Source organism: Rattus norvegicus, chromosome 9 (assembly GCF_021556685.1).
Source record: "Rattus norvegicus strain SHRSP/BbbUtx chromosome 9, alternate assembly SHRSP_T2T, whole genome shotgun sequence".
NCBI classification, from domain to species: domain Eukaryota; kingdom Metazoa; phylum Chordata; class Mammalia; order Rodentia; family Muridae; genus Rattus; species Rattus norvegicus.
Genome location: NC_141542.1, coordinates 63465669 through 63486822, shown reverse-complemented (window position 1 = coordinate 63486822; position 21154 = coordinate 63465669). Strand labels below are relative to the sequence as shown.

Here is a 21154-nt window from a genome sequence, read left to right as displayed (position 1 = left end):
TAGCATGAAGAGCTCTGTGCAATGTGACTAGCGGCCATGATCCTCATATGGGATGATGTGGCCACATACTCCAGGACAGGAAGCAGGTAGGGAGTAGAGGAAACTCCTGCTGTTCTCAGATAGGAGAACTTACTGGGGTTTCTGAATCTGCTCAACCTTCCCAGTTTTTGTCTGGTGACACCATTCTACTTGCCCCACAGGTGAGCAATTGTGAGGAACTGAGAGGGACGGGAAAGAATGTAATCAAAATATATGTAGATGTTTTTTAATTAGAAAGTGAAAATAGAGAGAAAGAACCTACACAGAGGGGGAGATCTAGAACTCACTAGGTAAAGAGCTTGCTATGCAAACACCAGAAACTAAGTTCAGATCCCAGGAACCACACAAATGGAACAGAGTGGCATAAGGTGGGTAGGACAGGTGGGTCCCAGTAGACCCACTGAGCAGCCCGTCCAGTGGGAACTGTAAGCGGCCGGTTGGTAATAGAGACTGTGTTAAAATACACCTAATATTGAACTCTGACCTCCACATGCAGTCACAGAGCCAAATAAGTGTACCTGTGCACACGTACACACACACAGTCTCTCTCTCTCTCTCTGCCCCCCCATCTCTCTCTCACTCACACTCACACACACAAGTACGTACCAACACGTGCATACTCAGCACCATTGCACATGAACATAATCTATATGCAGTTGTTTCTATCACATCACTTTGTAAACACACATCCTATTGAATAACACTGCTTTCTCTACTGATCAATTCTCCTGATGGAGCATGGTTATTCACGCCTGAAATCTCAGCACTTAGGAGGCTGAGGCAGAGCATCATCGAGTTCGAGGCCATCCTGGACTGTAAAACAATCTATCTTTTCATAAAACAAAGGGAGGGAGGACTAGACAGACAGGAAGTGAAATGGGGTAGAGGAGAGGGAGGAAATATACCTATGTGGATTAGATTTTCAACAACTGGATACAAACCTTGACTTATCAAGAAAGAGAAATCACAGCTAAGAAAACGCCTCTATGAGACCACTTAGAGTTGCCTATGGTTGTCTATAGTGTATTTCTTCTTTTCTTTTTTTTTAGGAGCTGGGGACCGAACCCAGGGCCTCGTGCTCGCTAGGCAAGCACTCTACCACTGAGCTAAATCCCCAACCCCCTATAGTGTATTTCTTAATGAATGATGGAGTAGGAGGGCCTAACCCACTATACCCCCTTGGGTAGTCTGCAGTGTATTTTCTTAGTGAATGATTGATATGCACTGCCTAACCCACTATAACACCACCCTCGGGCAGGTGGTCACGGCTGTATAAGGAAGCAAACTGAGCAAACCATAGCAGCTTCTTAATGCCTTGCCAACAGGGTTTTAGGTAGTCAGAGTGAATAAGGCCCCTAAGGCCCTTCTAAAAAGCCCTGGGAAACCTTTGAGATAAAGTTCATTTGCTGTCTGGTTAATTTCTTAAGAGTCTTCCTGCTGCTGACTTTTTAATCAGTGCTAACCTTTACAGTAAAAATGCCATCTACACCAAAAAAATAAAAAATAAAAAATCAATATTCTGCTTTTCTTGCCAAACTTCAAGTTTTACGTTTTTTCTCTCATTTTGTTACCAATTCTCACTGGAAACTTTTAGCTATATTTAATCTGGAAATTATAGGAAATCTGTGTTTCCTTCAATTTTTCACTACCAGTACTGAACTGCCCACAGAATGTCAAGGCATGGGAATAATGAAACCAAAGTCTTTGTCAGGTGGTATGAAGTTCAATTGCCAATAAAGAATTCCATTTGAAACTACACAATCACCATCTTTACTATGTATTTTGATTTTTTGTAAAGGTTTTATTTCAAATTACAAGTACATATGTGATTGTGGATGTGTGTATGTGAGTGAGTACAGGTGTCTGAGACCAGAGGAAGGCACTGGATCCTTTGGAAGAGTTGTATCACGGGTGTTGTGACACAGGTCCTCTGGAACTCTGCGAGAGCAGTAAGCATTCTTACCTGCCAAGCCACCCCTCCAGCCTGATTGTCCGTATTTCTATCACCATCTGGTTTTCACCCCTTAAAGTCCACTTATAACAGTCTGCACTAGCACAATCCTGCAAAGAACCAGTTCTAAAACTTGTCACTGTCAACTGACACAGTGATGGTGATTATCCCGCCTCTCATCACCAACTTTCCGGGACAGGGGACTTTCTATGACCATAACAGCACGCTTAGGCCAATCAACTTGAAAAAAGTAAGACACTTACTTCAACTCCTAGCTGGAGGTTTTTTATCATGATCAGCTGGCACCATGCTTTGGGGCCTGCAATGAGCTGTGCATCTTGGTGCTTGTGGCCAAGAAAACTTGTGTCTTGGCAACTAGGAAGCAGAAAGAGAGGAAGAGGTATGGTGCCAGTAGCCTCTTGCAGGGTGTACCTAATGTCTAATGACCAAAAGACCCTCCTACTAGTGAACAAGCCTTTGACAAAGGGGACAGTCGAGATCTTAACTATGGCACCTTTCAGTGAATACTTGGATTTAGCAGTTTTATACTTCTAGAATTTTCATTTGGTTCTTCCAAACTTTCCATTTAGCATACAAACCCCCGACTTTTTTAAAAATTATTTTTAATGATGCAGGATTTGCTTTAAAACATTTTGGTCAAATAGTTCTTCTTAAAGATTCTCATTTTGTTCATCTGCCTCTGCTACACTTTCTTTCTTTTGGTTATAGCTTTTACTTTCCCTTGATTGTATCCTTTAAGGCTTTTATTTGATTTGCATAAACATCCCCAGCTGCTGAAGATGGTCATATTTCCTGGGTTAATGTAGGGTAGGAACCAGTAGTAACCAATGGTGTAGCTCAGACATCACAGGCTTGACACTGGAATTAATCCTCTTCCTCTAGTAAGTTGTGTAGTCCAGTCTCAACTTTCTTCAGCACTGTTCAGTCGGCAAAAGTCCTGTGTGTAAGTGAATGAGCTCAGTCTGCGGATGGCATACTTCAACCTCAGCTCAGTCCACAGGTGGCTATGTGAAGATCTGAGGGTTTTCCCAGTGCTCTACGACATTCTACCTATGGCAGGTAGCTCTGTTATGCACCTACACATGCAACCTCATGTAATCCTGTCAGCAGCAGAGCATGTGGTCATCAGTTACTTCTTGTCTGGAAAGGGGTAACTCTTTCTCTTAAGCTTAGTTCGTGAAAGATTTTTCATGACACAATTCTTCAATAAATTTAAAGAAAAATATGCAAGTTTTTTAAGTTGTATTTTTCTCTCTTTATGGCTATAGAGAAATGGTCTATTCTCCACACATCAGTCTCTGGCTGAAGGTTCCACTCCTTTCCCTCCTTGCCCTCCACCCATAAGCTTCCAACTCAAATGCCATGCTCTCTGAAAATCTCACTGACCCTGCTCTAAGTTCAGTGTTTTCATATCACTGTCATCACTTATTGGCTTATCCATTTCTTACTAATCCTTGAATTCCTAAATGGCAATGTAAAGACATCTTTTATAACTATGAACAAAAGAGAAGAAGGAAGACAGGCCAAAACCAATACCCCAGATACATATGTTTATTAAACAAAATGTTATTTGTTGACTTTTAGATACATATAATGCTCTAAATACATTACACCTAACCCATATATTTATAAATTACTTTTCCATCTTAAAAGAGCCAAAATAAACTAAGAATCTCAAGTAAGAGTTTAATAATTTCAAAGTAATGTGTTAACAGAACTTGCACATAAAAACTTTTTAAATTTCAAATGAAATACATATCCTTAAAAATAAAGGTACCAAGTAATACCAACTAATGCGGAAGAGGCCCCAGTGCGCTATCGTATTTTACAAGAGAACTGCTCAGCTCTCTAACTTTAGCACACTCTTCACACACCAGAATTAATCTGCAGGCCTGCAATATGCTGTTATATTTTTATATGACCCTATACTATGCCACTTATGAAGGCGGTTATTTACACTTCTAACGTAAAGGTATGGGTGCTGAATTGTCACAATGTGTTCTAAACTAGTGAACAAAGTTCCACTCTTCTGTTAAGAAACACAAAACTGCAGTCCATGCACAATCCCACAGAGCAGTAAGCCATAGCAAGGGTTTCTCACAAGGTACAAGAATGGAATACGCTTTCGAAAGTATTTGTTCTGGACAATAAATCAACCTAGAAGCAAAAAACTAGGGGACACAAAACTATATGAACACTATGGATAACTAAGTTACCCAAGACTTGAAAGCTGGAGAGTTATTCTAGTTCCTTAAAGGAAAGCAGGAATAGAGGCTGGAGATAAGCTCAGAGGTTAAGATTGAAAATGGCTTTTTCCTGCATTCCTTCACTTCCTTTGTACAATTCTTTGAAAAATCAGCAAATTGTTAAACATTGTAGGTGGCCCTAGTCAGTGGAGAGAAGACAGAGACACCACTTGCCTTAGAATAAAAACTATGTGCACTTCCTGCTATAGGGTGCCTGCTCTTCAGAGAGCACTTCCTCCCAGTGTGCCTGCTCTTCAGAGAGCACTTCCTCCCAGTGTGCTTGCTCTTCAGAGTGTAGTTCCTGCCATAAAGTGCTTGCTCTACTTCTGTGTTGACTATACTGGTCTTGGCAGAGGACCAGAGTTCAGTTCCCAGTACCCACAACAGGTGAGTTACAACTGCCTGTAACAGACACCATATCCTGGCCTCTGTAAGAACCTATACAAGTTGCAGACATATATAAGTACATACATACATACATATAGACAGACAGACAGACAGATAGACAGACAGACAGACAGACAGACACACACACACACACACACACACACACACATTAAAAATAAATATTTTTAAAATGCCAGGTACAATGTTTGAGAATGTGATGATGAAGAGAAGGGAAGAACAACTAAAATAACATTCTATTAAAATCATAAATAAACTTTAAATGGCCAGAACAATCTATAAAATAAATAAATATCTACACCCAAAAGACAGAAAAGGAATTTTCAGTAAATCACTTTTAAATATGTACAACTTTTCCAGTGTCTAACTGAGAGGTTGTCACTGCGCCTACAGTTATGCCGTCTGACCAGATGGTATGAGGAATCCATGCTAAGGACTTTCCTATCACAGCAGAGATTAATCTACAAGAACCTCAAATGCACAGGTATGAACGAGGATTGCTGAACTGCAGTCTTATCTTACATAGAAAACATTTAAATGGAAGCTAATGACAGCTGGTGAAATGTGAGTATGCGACTCAGTCTCTCACAAACCGTCAACACGGAGCAATGGAACTGCAAGATCACTTTTAGTGTGCAGAGTTGTTTAATTTGTCTACCTAGAACAATCTGAAATTAAGACTCTGGGTTTTCTGGGGTTTTTTTGTTGCTGTTACCTAAGCAATCAAATATAGTTAGGTGGAAAAAGTGAGTTACAAAAAGTCATACTGGTTTTGTAACGATTGACCTTTCAAGTGTGTTGTTTCCTGAGTTATGAAATAAGCTAATGAAAATAAGATGCATTTACTGACTATAAAACTTCCTTAACATGCATACCTAATTTTACTTACAGAAGGGGAAAGACTGACGTCAGTAGAAGAAGAGAAATCAGTCAGGAGAAGGGCAAAGATCAGATGGAGTCCTTCTGTAAGGATTGTTATTTCATAGTTCCCATGGAGATGAAAAGCATGAGAAGTATGAGTGATACAGAGCCACTGGCTACCCAGACCAGACTGGCAAACACTGACTAGACTACTTCAAAGAACTCTACGAGGGGGCACTCAATGCCTCTGGTGCTTTCCTAACTTGAATTTTTAAGATCCAGAGTCCTTCTTAACAGGGAACATATTTAAATTTTAAAAAAAATACTTATCTGTGTGTTCAACACAATACATATTAAATGGATAATGTGTATTACTTTAACTGAAGTATATAATACTTATTACATATCTAACTAAGTAGTGTTTATAGATGAGGTCACCTTTATTGACTTATGAATGAGATGTAAATGAGTATGTTTTCTTAGGATTTCCTATTAATTATTTTTCTCTGTGAATACAAGAATGTAAATTCCTAATGAGCAAAAAATAATCCCTAACTATGCTGACAATTTCTAAAATTATAGGCAGAGTGAGTGGATTTATCAGAATTAAGAAAATAAATTTCAAAGACCAAAGTCGTTTTAAAAATTAAATATAGTATTTTAACATTAAGATGGGAATAATAAAACCACAAACCGTGTATTATGTTTATCAACTGTAACAAGGAGCATAAAAATAAATTAAAATTAACATTCTAGATGTGAGAAGGGAACAACTCATACCCCACAAGCCCCTTGCAGATTCTGAAGAGGAGCACCTTTGACATTGGTACCACTAACCACCTACTGCTGGGAAAATGGTGAGGAGATATTGTGAACTCAGACTGAAGAGTTCTACCTTAGAATTAGTTTTTAGAAGAACTTAAAAGTATACAAAAGAAAATCACACAGATGTGTATAAAACAATAAAAACTAATAAACAGCTGATATCTCAGAATAAGAGTGGAGAGGTGGAACAGGTGTCAGGTAAGACTTCAGCTGTAAACTGGTAAACTGTAGGAGCCAAGCAATGATTACACCTTTTATCTATGTTATTCATCAATAAATACTTTTCAACTATTTAAGTATCAGGGATACAGTATATGACAAATCAATGACGTTTTAGGCGCTTCAGTACAACGCTCTCCCTCATCTGTGAAGATGACACAAGTGACCCAGCCACATGAAAACATTTGCTGCTAGAGGCCGTTTCCTTGAGTCATCCTGTCTCACTGTGCTCCTCTGGAGGATGACTCTGCACTCTGAAGAGCTTCACAGAGGAAGGCTGAATGCTTGCTTGAGAGATAACCAGCCTTGATTAAGACTAAACCCAAAATGCTACTTAAATTCAAGGCAAAGCTCTTTTTTTTTAATGATGGTGACAGCAATTTTACACACACACACACACACACACACACACACACACACACACACACACAGAGTGAGTACACTTACCTTGACCAAGATGTGAAGGCTTCTGAGAAAGTATGTGGCCACTGCCATCTAAAACATACTGGGTGCTAAAGTCATCAGCAGCTGTCCTTGTTGTCACTACCACCTGGAAACAACAAACCAAACCAAAAAGGTATATATAACAGAGACTGCTCCCTCTTTCCCCTTTATTCCCCTCACCCCTGCTTGAAATGGGACCTTACTATGCACTTTAGACTGCTCTCAAACTCAAGATCTTCCTGCCTCCTTCTGAATCCTGGATCAAAGAAACGTATCATTACAGCCCACTAAAACAACCCTTTATCTATGGCCACCAAGATATGCCAGCATGGTAAGCCATGCCTACAACTCTAGCACTTGCTAGTCTACGGCAGGAGAACTGTTGTGAGTTCTAGACCAGGTTGGGCTGCAGAGTCTCAACCTTGTTTCAAGTCAGTCAGTCAGTCAGTCAGTCAGTCAGTCAGTCAGTCAGTCAGTAAGTTAATAATCACACATTTACTTAGTATTGAAAAAGGATATTACTTGGTAATTCTTTTTTAAAGACTTATTTTATTGTACTGAAATGGTGCATGTGATTATGTACACACATATATGTTCAGGTGCAGGCCAGAGGCTTCAGATCCCCTGGAGCTGCAGTTACAGTGGGTTTTGAATCTCCATGTAGGGTGCCTGAAACTGAACTCAGGTTCCCTGGGCTGAGGCTTCAGTCCATTGCTTGATCAATTACTCTGGATGCTTCTCTGGTAGTGTTTTTTGGAGTTACACTTTGAAACAACAGAGCAACCTGTGACTTTTCTATGTTGCAAATGAGCTGGTGTTTGAGCATTTTAATTAAAACAAAAAACAAGTATACATCAAACGGCCATTTGTATAACATGCTTTACAAATGTAAAAGCAAATACTTTAATTGTACCATGTAGAATCTTTTTTTTAAATAATTTCCACAAATTTATGGAAAAATGAATGATCAGTAATCATTTTCTTTCCCATATATATTTCATATAAAACATTTACAGGTTATAAAAACAATTATAGTTTCAACTAGCAAAATTTAAATATATACACAATTATTTAAAGGTGTTATTCAGAGAAAAACAAGTTTAAAACAATGTTTAAGTATAAATTTTTCATTAATTAAAGTCAGCATTAAGCATATGATCATAGGAAAGAGATCCATGAAAATACCAAAATATTTCCTTATGATGTGAGCTGTGGAATAGAGGTTTAAGAATCCCTCACTTTTCTGCACTACCCATACATATCCTGTGATTCTGGCAGGAGACATCACCTTAATGGAAAAGAAAATGAAAACCAGACAAGACGCACTGGTGTGGAGTAGAGATACTGTCGGGGAAAGAAAGGTGGACTAAAAGAGAGCAGCCCTATGATAGGTGGTGATGCAAAGTTGGGAGGTATCTCTTCTGACTATCCTTGGACTCAACAAAAATTAGAATCTACAAAATCTAGCTTTACTGCTGAGGCTTACCTATCAAGTAGACATAATTGTAGCATATGCACTATGGAACACCTGGGTACTATGTGTATGTGGGTACCCACACCACCACTGCACCTCCCCTTCGTGTGTGTGTGTGTGTGTGTCTGTCTGTCTGTCTGTCTGTCTGTGTGGAGTGGGGGGGAAGATCTCTTATTAAGTTTCAAGAATTAGTAGATACTACTAAGTTTTCTGAAATGTCTTCCCAACTTGTTAAGGTTGTTAAGGGAAAGCTATGTGCTTCTGTGTATTCCAACTGTTCTATTTTGCTGAACAAAAGTCCATTCCATAAGTTAATGATGCATGACTTTAATCTAGAGTCTACCAGCCAATGTATTATTTGATTTGTTTACCCAAAACGAACAGAACAATAAGTGGTAGAGATTTTTTTCTATGTTTCATTATTTCATATTTATCCCTTTAAAAGTAAGTCTACATCTAAATAACTGCTTCTTCAAAATGCCAAGGTCAACTGAATTCTATTTCTATTCTCCAAAGAGCGAGCCACTTGACATAATGTTGGTGTCACTGAGCAAAGGCCGTCCTGGAACTCGGAGTTCCAGTACTAACTCTGCCAGTGGCTTCTAGAGGCTCCTGAATAAATGATTACGCGCTCTCTATGGGAGGGTGATGATAAGATGAGGATGCTAATGCTTTATAAGGTTACATGGCATTTTGCTTAAAGTATTTCAAAGCCAACTTCTACAACACTAATTTGTTCATGCTTTAGACATTTTAATGAACAGTAAGTATATACCAACCTAGATGAAGAAACTGGAGTGCAAAGAAAGGAAGCAGGATTTTAATGTTAAGAATATTAACATTTATGTTATACTAAACACGTTATGGTTCTTAACAATAAAATTTCATTAATGTCAATGTATAGAACACTATAGAAATGTATTTATATGGGCAATGCTCATGGTGAGACAGTGAAGAAAACATATAATTATGTTTTGTAAATTCATGAAACACAGCATATTCTTCAGATGAAGGAATTGTATTTCTAGGGTTCATTTCATGTGACCTCATGTCCTGGGCAGGAAACTTGGACAGGTTCAAAATGTATTAGTTATGTAGGAAGAGCTGGTGTCCTACACTAATTCATGATCAGGAACATCTCTGATAACACACACACACACACACACACACACACCAATCATTGGTGATTTTCACAGGGTAATGAGCAGTTGTTGAAGAGAGTGAGTCTAGTGATGTCAAGATTTTAAGACATCTTTTAGAATTCTTCAGAGACCTTGAGGATTATATTAGCTCTGTATTAAAAGTGGGCCTAATTATTTTTAAAAAAAAGGTTATATAGGGGCTAGAGAGATAACTCAGTGATTAGGAGCACTGTCTGTTCTTCCAGAGGTACTGTGTTCAATTCTCAGCCATCACACAGGGCTCACAACCATCTCTACAGGGATCTGATGCACTCTTCTGGCATGCAGGTATACATACAGATAGAGCACTTGAATACATTCATTCATTCATTAAATAAATAAATAAATAAATAAATAAATAAATAAACAAATAAATAAATCCTTTTAAAAAAGTTTTGTAAAATCATTTAAACCTTATGTTAGCAGTTTCCCCATAGGAGTTAGACGACATGTCAACAAAATTACTTTTTTTTTTCTTTCTTTCTTTTTTTTTTTATTATTATTAACTTGAGTGTTTCTTATATACATTTCGAGTGTTATTCCCTTTCCCGGTTTCCGGGCAAACATCCCCTCCCCTCTCCCCTTCCTTATGAGTGTTCCCCTCCCCACCCTCCCCCCATTGCCACCCTCCCCCCAACAATCTAGTTCACTGGGGGTTCAGTCTTAGCAGGACCAAGGGCTTCCCCTTCCACTGGTGCTCTTACTAGGATATTCATTGCTACCTATGAGGTCAGAGTCCAGGGTCAGTCCATGTATAGTCTTTAGGTAGTGGCTTAGTCCCTGGAAGCTCTGGTTGCTTGGCATTGTTGTTCATATGGGGTCTCGAGCCCCTTCAAGCTCTTCCAGTTCTTTCTCTGATTCCTTCAACGGGGGTCCTATTCTCAGTTCAGTGGTTTGCTGCTGGCATTCACCTCTGTATTTGCTGTATTCTGGCTGTGTCTCTCAGGAGCGATCTACATCCGGCTCCTGTCAGCCAGCACTTCTTTGCTTCATCCATCTTGTCTAATTGGGTGGCTGTATATGTATGGGCCACATGTGGGGCAGGCTCTGAATGGGTGTTCCTTCAGTCTCTGTTTTAATCTTTGCCTCTCTCTTCCCTGCCAAGGGTATTCTTGTTCCCCTTTTAAAGAAGGAGTGAAGCATTCACATTTTGATCATCCGTCTTGAGTTTCATTTGTTCTAGGCATCTAGGGTAATTCAAGCATTTGGGCTAATAGCCACTTATCAATGAGTGCATACCATGTATGTCTTTCTGTGATTGGGTTAGCTCACTCAGGATGATATTTTCCAGTTCCAACCATTTGCCTACAAATTTCTTTTAAATGCATCCTGGCAATTCAAGTAAAATTTTCTTGACACAAATTCATTTAAGGCAATGACTGTAAACTTTTCAAAGCATTTTCTATTGCCCGTAGTGAGCTAAACCACCATTTAGAAAGCAGGATTCAAAAACTCATGACCCTGCTTACACTAAAGTTCTGCTACTGTGGCTGTGTATGACACAGGAAGCTCCTGACACTGAAGAGAGCTGCGTTTATTTGTCTGACATCAGTCTAACGCTGGAGGCTTCCTCTTGCCCTTTACAGGTCTCCCAGCTCTCAGTGTACCCCTCTACACATGGGGGCTTAAACAAACCTACAGATCCGTGTTCTCTCTACGGAATGGCTCGTAACAAATGTGAGTGCTTAGAGCACGACCAACCCCACTGTGACAACTCTAAACCTGCTGCATGGGTGGACCGGCAAACATGAACATTAGTTATGAAGTAACAAATACGGGGACCACAACTATCGATAGGAAAGAACAGAACAAAAATCAATGAACTTGCACTACAGAACAAAGACGTTTTGTGAAAACTAGCAGGGATCTGCCTACAGATGGCTACCAATTTTCAGGAAAGAGTCACCAACATGAGGAGCGTAGGTAAATGTAGACAGGGACTAAGCAACTGATTCCATCACTGATTTAAGCACAAGAGCATATTGTTTTTTACAGTGGAGTCCAGAGCAGGAAAAAAAGTTATAAACTTTTCAATGTATCTAAAAGACGTGGTACAGATAAGATGTAGGAAGCTCTTACAGGTGTAGCAAGGTACAGTAAACCCTGGCTTTTGAGTAATAGCATGAATATGCTAAAAAGTAGCAATAGCACATTCATGAACAGACATTATTATTGTAAAATCGATAAGCCTGTGGACTTAGATAATTGAAAGTGCTATAATTCTACATAGCCACAGTGACCAGTTTGTATCAGCACCAACCCCAGAGTAATTCGTGCACGCACTGTGGTGACTATGATAATAAGAGGGTTTCATCTCCATTATGATGAATGCTCCTTTGAAACTGGAGTAAGAAAACTTGGCATTTAACTCTGTAAGGCCCCATTTTCCTCACCAGTAATATAAAGAGATTATCTACAGAAGATTTCCAAGAAGTAGACTTTGGGACAGAGACTAATCAACAGGCCTTTACTGGGGCATGGCCTGGCACGAGCACCTATAGGAAAGGACAGAAAAGCACTTTCCTGAGATGGTTGTACCTTAACAACCCTTCATCAGTCACTCAGTGCCCAGTGCTTGTTCTCTATGACCTGGTTAACACAGATCCCTTCAGAAGAAGTGAGGGAGACTCAGCTGTTAGTGACCAGCACTCTTGGAAACATGCATCTTAAGGCAGGGCATCTGTACGGTGCACTAAGATCTACAGCGACTACTAGAGGTTTCAGATAGAACCAAGCCTAGTCAATATCTTCTTGTGATATTTCAACAATTCTTTGGTAAATTCTGATAAGTAAAATGATTTCAATTATTTGTGTGAGCCCTTTTGAATATCTCAAAGATAAAAAGATAAAGTGATAAATGTAGGTGTCATATGACCTTAACTAATCTACAAAAAAAAAGAAACAAACAAGCAAGATAGTGACCAACAGATAAGCAAGCAGCCATCCGACGTCAGAAGCGCAGAGGTCACACTCACAGACTCAGTGCCATGCTGCCATCTAGCAGACAAGGCTGGTACGACCGCTCAAAGGCTGGCCACATCTTCAGAAAACAGACACATCGGAACACATTAGTTCCTGACAATACTCTCACGATATAAAGTTTAATTTCTACCTGCCAGTTTAGACGACAGCTAGGTGATCAAATATTTATACACTAACGCAGCCGATCAAAGCCCCAGCCACGGAGCAGCAGTAGAGAGCTCCGAGGTTTCACACTCTATACCACGTTTAAAATGAGCTTTCTGCACTCGTTTCAAGGCTGCAGACAGCCAAGTACGTTCTCCAGAAGAAAGACTGGCTACTCCCAGCTGTACCCTAAAATCTAGGTGCAGGCTCAAGTGAGCTCTAAGTAAAGCAAGTGCTGAGTAAACTAGCCGAGGAAGAACCTGGTATACTAGGTCTGGGCTAGAGGCTGAAGAGGATACTTGGGAATTTCCTCCTAAACCTAGCTCTGAACATCTGTAGTCCAGGGACTGAGGCCTCGTCCTCTTTGTGTTTTAATGGCAGAATTTCCCACTGAATTTCATCATCTTTACAATGTTTTTCCAGCCTACTATGGTCAACTTTATAGAGCCTCCAAAGCCAGAGCATAAGTGAATCCTTAGTCAAGTACGTATACGCATGTATGTACGCACGCACGCACACAGGCAGGCACGCACACATGCCCACCCACACAAAACAGGACAAGTGAATCTGGAGAATACCACACTGCTGAAATCAGGCCACTACACAGACATTCAATGACCAGAGAGGAGGACATGGCAGTATCTCACGTTCATACCCCTTTCCTTTTTTTTTTTTCTTTTTTCTTTTTTTCTTTTTTTTGGAGCTGGGGACCGAACCCAGGGCCTTGCGCTTGCTAGGCAAGTGCTCTACCACTGAGCTAAATCCCCAACCCCTCATACCCCTTTCCTAAACATTAGGTATCAACGTCACTGCTTTCTGGCACTCCTACCTGAACGGTGTATTCTGGCCTTAGCACAAGTAATATGGCCATGGGGAAATTTTCAGTAATCAAAGAGACCCTCAGTTACTGGCACTCTTACCAGCATACAGATAACTTCAAACAGTGACAGGGCCCAACAGCTACACAGTGAAAGTTTAGCAAAGGGAGCTAGTCAAGTCATACAATCAAACACAACTGAGATACATGCAAACCAGAGACTGAGATTACGTAGTTCTAAAACCTGGAGCCGCGGCAGTGTCAGACAACTGAGTATGCCAGGCACTGAAGTAAGGGCTCTAAAGAAATGACAAGTGAAACTGACTAAATTTGCAACATCCAACTGTTATCTATCCATATCTATCCCTAGGTATCCTATCGGATAGGGCAAGTCAATTCAGAGATGGAGAACTCATTCTCATCACCTACATTCACCACAATGGCATTTATACAGTGTGCTCCATAGACTCACAAACAATTCAGTGCCATGCCTCTTAATAAAGGAGTTTCCATGATCAAACAGGTACAGAAAAATATACATACTATAGACTACCTTTAGATTCACAGTCTATTTTAGGATAAACTCTCTAAAACGTGCTACAGTTAAATGCTGACTTTTACAAAATTTCCAAATTAATGGTCTATTAAACAACCTCCTCTAATGAGCAATAATATATAACCAAGCATACGTTACTACTTTCCCAAAACATTAAAGACAGACTTATCATATGCGGTACTAAGGTCTACTTCACCAAAATCAAGGACTTAAACACGTTTTTGAGCACCTGTGACCAGAGCAACTCTTGTCATGACAGCAAGCCACAAATCCAAAAGCAAAGGAATCATAAATAAAATGTACTGTATACTCAGGTATATTTCGATAATGTGCTCAGGATGGCCTCAAACTCCACACTGGTAAACTGGCATGAAACACACCTGGTTCAGGAAGTCTGTCAAGTGTTACAACATAATGGGAACAAACCTTGATGACATTTTGTAAGATAGAATAAGCCAGATACAAACGGTCTAATGTCCCTCTTTTATGAGGTATCTGTGACATCAATTTATAGAGACAGAAAGTGGAACAGTACCTGACAGATAGAGGAAAGGAGAAAAGAAAGAGGGCTTTATTTAATGAGTATTGAGTTGTAACTTGGAAGAGGAAAATGACCCAGACAAATGCAAATTGATAAACGCACAACAATGTAGATAAACCTAATGCCATCAAATTGTAGTTGAAAATGGTAAATTTCATATTCAGTGTATTTTACCACAAGTTAAAAAAAATGTAAGCTACTCTGACAAACAATAAATTGGTTTTCTCCTAATTCTAATACTTGGTCATTGTTAAAATAATTAAAAAGCCAATATAAACCCCCTTACCTCTGCAACATTGCATATTGCCCCCAAGGCTTCACCACGGAAACCATAGGTTGTGAGAGTTTGAAGGTCTTCATGACTGCTGATCTTGGAGGTGTAGTACTTTACTGCCATGACAGGGACATCCACAGCCTTGATGCCCGCACCATTGTCCCGAATCTCAATTTTATCAAACCCATAGTTCTCCTAGCAAAAGACATTAAACTGTCGTCACATTTAACACAGGATACACAATCTAGTTATCTGACAACTTTAAGGAAAGGTGCACACAGGAGCTTCAATTCTTTAGCTCTGCTAATTCCTAGGTATGCATGGATAATAAGCTAAGTACCTGCTTCCTCTGGATCTTGACTCAGCTATAACACAAGGAGGTCAGTCTATTCTCTGAGGATTCTTTTAACTTTTCACTATCATAGGTATTTATGGTAACATATTTAAAATTAAATTAAAAATTCAGACATAGTATCTATGTATATTATCCCCCAAATGAACTAAAGCAAAACACTACCACCAGCAGAACACAACCTGATCTCACCAAAAAACCAGCAAGCATCCTTATTTAGCTTGACTTTTAATAAGTTCTTCTGTTTGCCTTTATAAAAAAAAAATTTCTAAGTGTTTACAGCATGATAATTCTCAAAATTTTATTATAAAGTTCACCAAACAAGAAATGGTTGAGAAAATATATCTAACTTGGTAATCTCTTTTAAACTTGAAAATTAAGAAGACAAACCCCATTCATAGCTTAATCTATTATACTAAGCTGTATAAGAGAATCTAGATTTCTATAATGCCCCTACTTTGTATGGATGCCGTCTTGTAAACGTGGTCACCAACTGTCATCAGCCTCACTCCAAAAAGCTCTGCAAACATCACCTCAGTGCAAGTGACAGAGGGGAAAAACACCTTCTGGAAATTACATTGACTCTGTTTTATACAGTGATATCACACTTTAATAAGCAAATACCCAAGATTTCAGTCCTCACACATTTCTCTTAATGTACAATTAAGATGATATTCTAAAAAGCAGTGTGTCTGCTTCATTCATTAAACAATAAACAAGAGAAATGTAAATCTTACAACATAATTAACTCCGGGAATCTGAGTAAAATAAAAACACAAAAATTCCAATGTATATTTAAAACAATATTAACTTATGTCCAGAAACAGAATAAAGCGTGCCTAAGTGCATTTTACTGGACCCAGTTAGGCAGTTTACTTAGAAATCCTACAAAGTAGACAATGATGAGAATAAATATGGAACTAAGGTCACAACATTAATTTACTTTTGTAAGAATGTGTCCACTGCCCTGTTAACAGTATCTTAAGAAACATTTTTTTCTTTCAGAAACATTTAAGAACAAGACACATTTCAAGAGAGTTAAACAGGAAGGAGCAAAAGGCAAAAAGCTCCACGAGGAAGTTAAGAGTGGCATATATGGTTTTCTCCCTCAGAGTCTCCAATGGCATCTGACCGATGTAAGGTCACAATCACTTGTACCCTAATTAGGCTACTTACATGAAATGCCTAAGAAAGATAGTCACTTGACTTTTAATTCATTAAACGTTCACATTTTAAGTACATGGCATATTATTTAAAGCACTGGCTCTCAACCCCTAATGCTGTGACCCTTTAAAACAGCTCCTCATGTTATAGTGACCCCCCCAACCAAACAGTTATTGTGTTAGCACTTCATAACTGTAACTTTGCTACTGTTATGATTATACAGCAGCTGCAGCAGCCAGCAATTTGCTATATTATGTACACACTAAAGCTTCACTTATAATCTGAAACTTTAGGGGTAGAGCCCAGTTATTGCCTAACCAAGTCCCCAACTTAGCCTGTTGTATTCAAACCATGCTAAGAACATAGTCATAAATGAGCCAGGAGCACTAGATTCCAATCTCACATTCACTACTAGCTGAGTGAGTGACCTAAGTAAGTTTTGGGAACGTTGATTCTCTGTAAAATGGTAATCCATACAATTTTTGTAAAAAGTGGTTGGGATGTTATAGCCATTGGGATTTTAGCTGATAAGTAAAAGTTAGATCCTTTTTACAGAGTGCCCCTGTCAGAATTATAATGTCATAGTGCTTGCAACAAAAAAGAAATCTGACAATTAGATACTTAAAACCATATTCTTTGTTTCATTAATATAATCCTACACAACTCATATATAGTAAATAATGAACAGGTAGGGAGGACACAAAAATGAAATTAAATTTAAAATGAGCAGTTTCACGAGCACCGTTGGGTGCTTCCTAAACTTCTTCTTTTCATTACCCAAATTTTTACACAATTTCTGGTATATAGTGATATATAAAATAGGTATACAAATCCAATATTTAATAATTGAGATACTTTGTTATACATGTTTTTATCATTTATTAAGAATGAATACAGATTTGCACATTGAAGGGATAGATAGAGGTGCTTGTTTATTTTTACATATTTAAATCCTGGAGGAACATTTGCTGTTTTTAGAGCACAGAACATCTTCAAATCTTTCAGGTCTGATCAGCTGATTCTGTAATTGTCAATACTTACAACATACTTGGTCTATGTATATTTTACAGAACTGCATAAATACATTTAGGGACTATGGTGGTTTGAATCAGAATGGCCCCCTGGGCTCATATTTGGATCCTAGTTGATGAAACTATTTTGGGAAGCATGAGGAGATGTGGCCTTTTCAGGTCCAGGGCCTTTCTCTGCTTCCAACTTGTGGATCAGGATGTAGCTCTCAGTTACTTCTCCAGCACCAAGCTTGGCTGCCTGCCACCATTCTTCCTGTCATGATAATAGATTTACCTCTGAAACTGTAAGCAAGCCCTCAGCTAAATGCTTTCTAGGTTGCCTACAACATGGTGCCTCTTCACGGCAATAGAACAGTAACTATGACTTAAGTTGGTCCCAGTGATTAGGGTTCTGTGACAGAATGACCATGCTGCTTTTTGGAGAATTATGGAAAACACTGGAACCTTGGACAGGAAAGCTGTTGAATGCTGCAAGTGGGGTTTATTAGGTCACCCTAGTACAAATTTGGAAGACAGTAGTGCTAAAAGCAATTTGGATTATAGAGGCCCAACTCAGGAGCTTTCACAGGGGAATAATATTAGCAACTAGGCTAGAGACATTCTTGGGATACTTTGGCAAAGAATGTGGCTGCCTTTTGCCCTTGTCCTAAGAATGTGCCTGAGGTTAAGTTGAAAAGTTTTGGATTAATGTCCTTATAGTTTAGGATGACTCCACTGTATAATATATAAAGAGCAGGCAGGGCAAAGAGAAATATAAACACATTTCGAGGGTCAAAAGAGCACCAGAGGATGTAATATCAAGTTGGAGCCTCGGTTTGTGCTGAAAGACATGGAGGTAGGGGCAGTAAAGAGGGTGGGGTTGACAGCGCAAGACCCTACCCAGCTAATCCTGCAAGTTGTAGAAGAAAAGACCTAGGAAGTGAAGGGAAGCTTATACAACAAAGAGAAGTACCAACAAATCAAACCTTATACAAATACAATTCAAGGAGCAAGAGAAAAGGCATTGTGGAACCTTCTTCCTTGGTTGAGAAAAGCTGCCTAGACCAGGTGTGTGACCGGGGAGTGGGTCCCCACATGAAGGCCTGGTGACGGCTTGAGAGGAGCTGTTTTAACAGCTTCACTTTAGTGAAGCCTAAATTATGTTGGAGACTCCACGATGCTGAACATGCCGGAAGCCTGCAATATCTACTGAGGAAAGCTGTGTTCGGGAGAACCAGCTCAAGGTGAGAAGTGTGTTGCAGACAACTGAGATGAAAGCAATGGGAGATCTGAAGGGCCATCCAAAGCCCTTTCTCCCTGGACTCACTGCTGGAGGATTTGGACTTTGCCTTGCTTGGCTTCAGTCTTACCTTTATCTGCTATTTCTTCATTATACACCTCTTCCTCCTTTTTAGAATGGTCCTGTATATCATGTACCATTGCATGTTGGAAGTATATAATTTGATTTTGATTTTATAGGAGGTTACAGCAAATTTTAAAAATGTAACATCCTGATATAAAATAACTTGAAAATAGAGATATTTACATGCTTATGTGCTGAGAAATGATGGTAGAAAAATATTTAAAGTCTTTATTTCCATAATTGCATGCATATGTATCTATAAGGGTAGAAAACTTAGCATGTACAGTAAGAATAACTCGTAATATACAATAGTGTGAATTCATAGTGAGGTGCTGTAGGCACAGCCTGCCAGCACACACAGCACATACTTTGCTGGTCATTCAGAAGCTGGGGTTTAAGTCATATGAATAACTAAGGACAAACATTAAAAGAAAACAGATATTAAATCGAGTGATTGGGTAAAAGATTCCTTCCTATCTAGCATTTGTATTCTTTTGTAATTTCCTTCAGTGTTACTATAATCTTAGTTTAAATTACAATTTATTCTTTAAGACGTGCTCCAAAATGTCCAATGTCTGGGGAAAAAAAGACATCAACAATGTAACAGGACAATCGGTCAGGCCCATTTTACTTTAGAGGTATTTGCTTCACAGGGACACTCACCAGTTTAACATCAATGCTGTTGGCTCCGGCATCCAAGGAGTTTTCAATGAGCTCTTTCACAACACTGACCACTGAAGTGATTGTCTGAGAACTGGACAGGAGGCGAACTGTCGCTGCAGGCAACTGTTTCATCCTAGCCTGCACCAGAGTAGTTAGAAAAGAATCATTAGGAGTAAAATAAGAATGGCTAAATACTGCTGACTCTCACAGAGCAGACAATACTAGATGACACCATAAGAGCTCACTGGCGTTGAGCCACTACTTATACAAGACTGTACTTCAAACTCACATAGTCAGATAATTAATTTCTTACTAATATCCTTGGATACAGGTACCATTACCATCTCTACTTAGTGAGATTACTGAAGCATTCAAAGAGAAACTAAGTTCATTCAGTTACTAAAACACAGGGTCAAGACTTGGATCCAGGAAGTCTTGAGACACATAATTAGTTACCTCTCACAAGTGCAGTGACCCAACAGCTCTAAAAACCCCAGGAGAAGTAGATTTTCAGGAAAGACAGCAGACTGGTAGTTACCGCCACATGATGGGAAAGTAGAAGCATCAGAATAAGAAAAAAAACAGATCAGACACAGAAGGAGCTGGAGGGAGAAAAAGAAAGAAGAAAGTGGTGATAGGGGGGTGGCAGAAGCCATTTGCTTTGAATTACAACAAAATAATAAAAAAAATGTTTAACTGATTAAAAAATAAAACAAAATGGACTTTACTTTTAAAGAGAGAAAGAGGAATTCACATATGCAATGGCAGAAAAGCTAAGTTCAGGGGAAAAGGTGGGCAATACTGAAAAATGATCTGAGCCAGAGGCAGCAATACAGTCTTGTTCACAGCAGGGGAAAGTAAGCAGAAGACCCTTTCAAACAGATTCTCCCCTAGAAACAGATTAGGTTTGAGTCGAGAGAGAGCTACTCACCAGGACTCCCCAGATACTCAGAAGGGAGACAAAACCAACACATACACAAAGTCAAAGAGTTGTTAATCAGAAACAAGCAAGATTGGCAAAGCCCTAGACAAATTAAAACAAAGAGAAGATTCTAATTACTAATAGAAATGGAAAAGGTCATGTGGCAAGAGTTCAATGAAATAATGAGGATCATTTGGTTATACTTTAAAAACATACGATGGTGGTTTGAATAAGAATGTCCCCAGTAGTCTACCATAAGTGATTTCAAAATCTTTCTGACCCTCATCTAACTTTGTGTTTGCCTTTAAAACGTCTTACTCCTGAGTTTGAGCACCAAGAGGGTATTCATAGGCAGGAGCCCACTCTTGATCTGGCCATCAACAAAAAAAGGACTAAAAGTTTTAATTGGCTTAATCAGAGTGGTTGTCAAAAACCATCTCAGTGGATCATTTCACCAGCATATGGATGCTGGGAATTGAACCCTGGTTCTCTAGAAGACCTCTTAACCTCTGAGCCATCTTTCCAGACAAGGGAAAGCAATCTTATGGGAAGGGGAAGAAGGTTAAAAACAAAAGAGGGTAATAGAACACACGTATCTGAGAGCAGATGGAGCATTAACTAATGGAGGGAGAAGGGAACAAAAAACCGAGTAAGACTTGGGAATAGAGAAGTGTGGTCTCCCTACCCCCCTGGAGATCAT

At 39.2% G+C, this 21154-nt stretch overlaps 1 protein-coding gene across 13 annotated transcripts in view; it reads right to left on the bottom strand.

The window, feature by feature from the left end:
- The window catches only part of Pms1 (PMS1 homolog 1, mismatch repair system component), an 85409-nt gene that overhangs the window by 61472 nt on the left and 2783 nt on the right, over positions 1 to 21154 (bottom strand). For 6 of the 13 annotated variants that reach the window (XM_087567193.1, XM_087567184.1, XM_087567188.1 and 3 more), the window contains 3 exon segments: positions 19533 to 19670; positions 14993 to 15175; positions 7015 to 7117 (listed from right to left, as the gene is read on the bottom strand). In XM_087567193.1, the coding sequence (XP_087423319.1) occupies positions 7015 to 7117; positions 14993 to 15175; positions 19533 to 19664 (418 nt within the window). In that variant the 5' untranslated portion in view covers positions 19665 to 19670. 13 annotated transcript variants of the gene reach the window in all.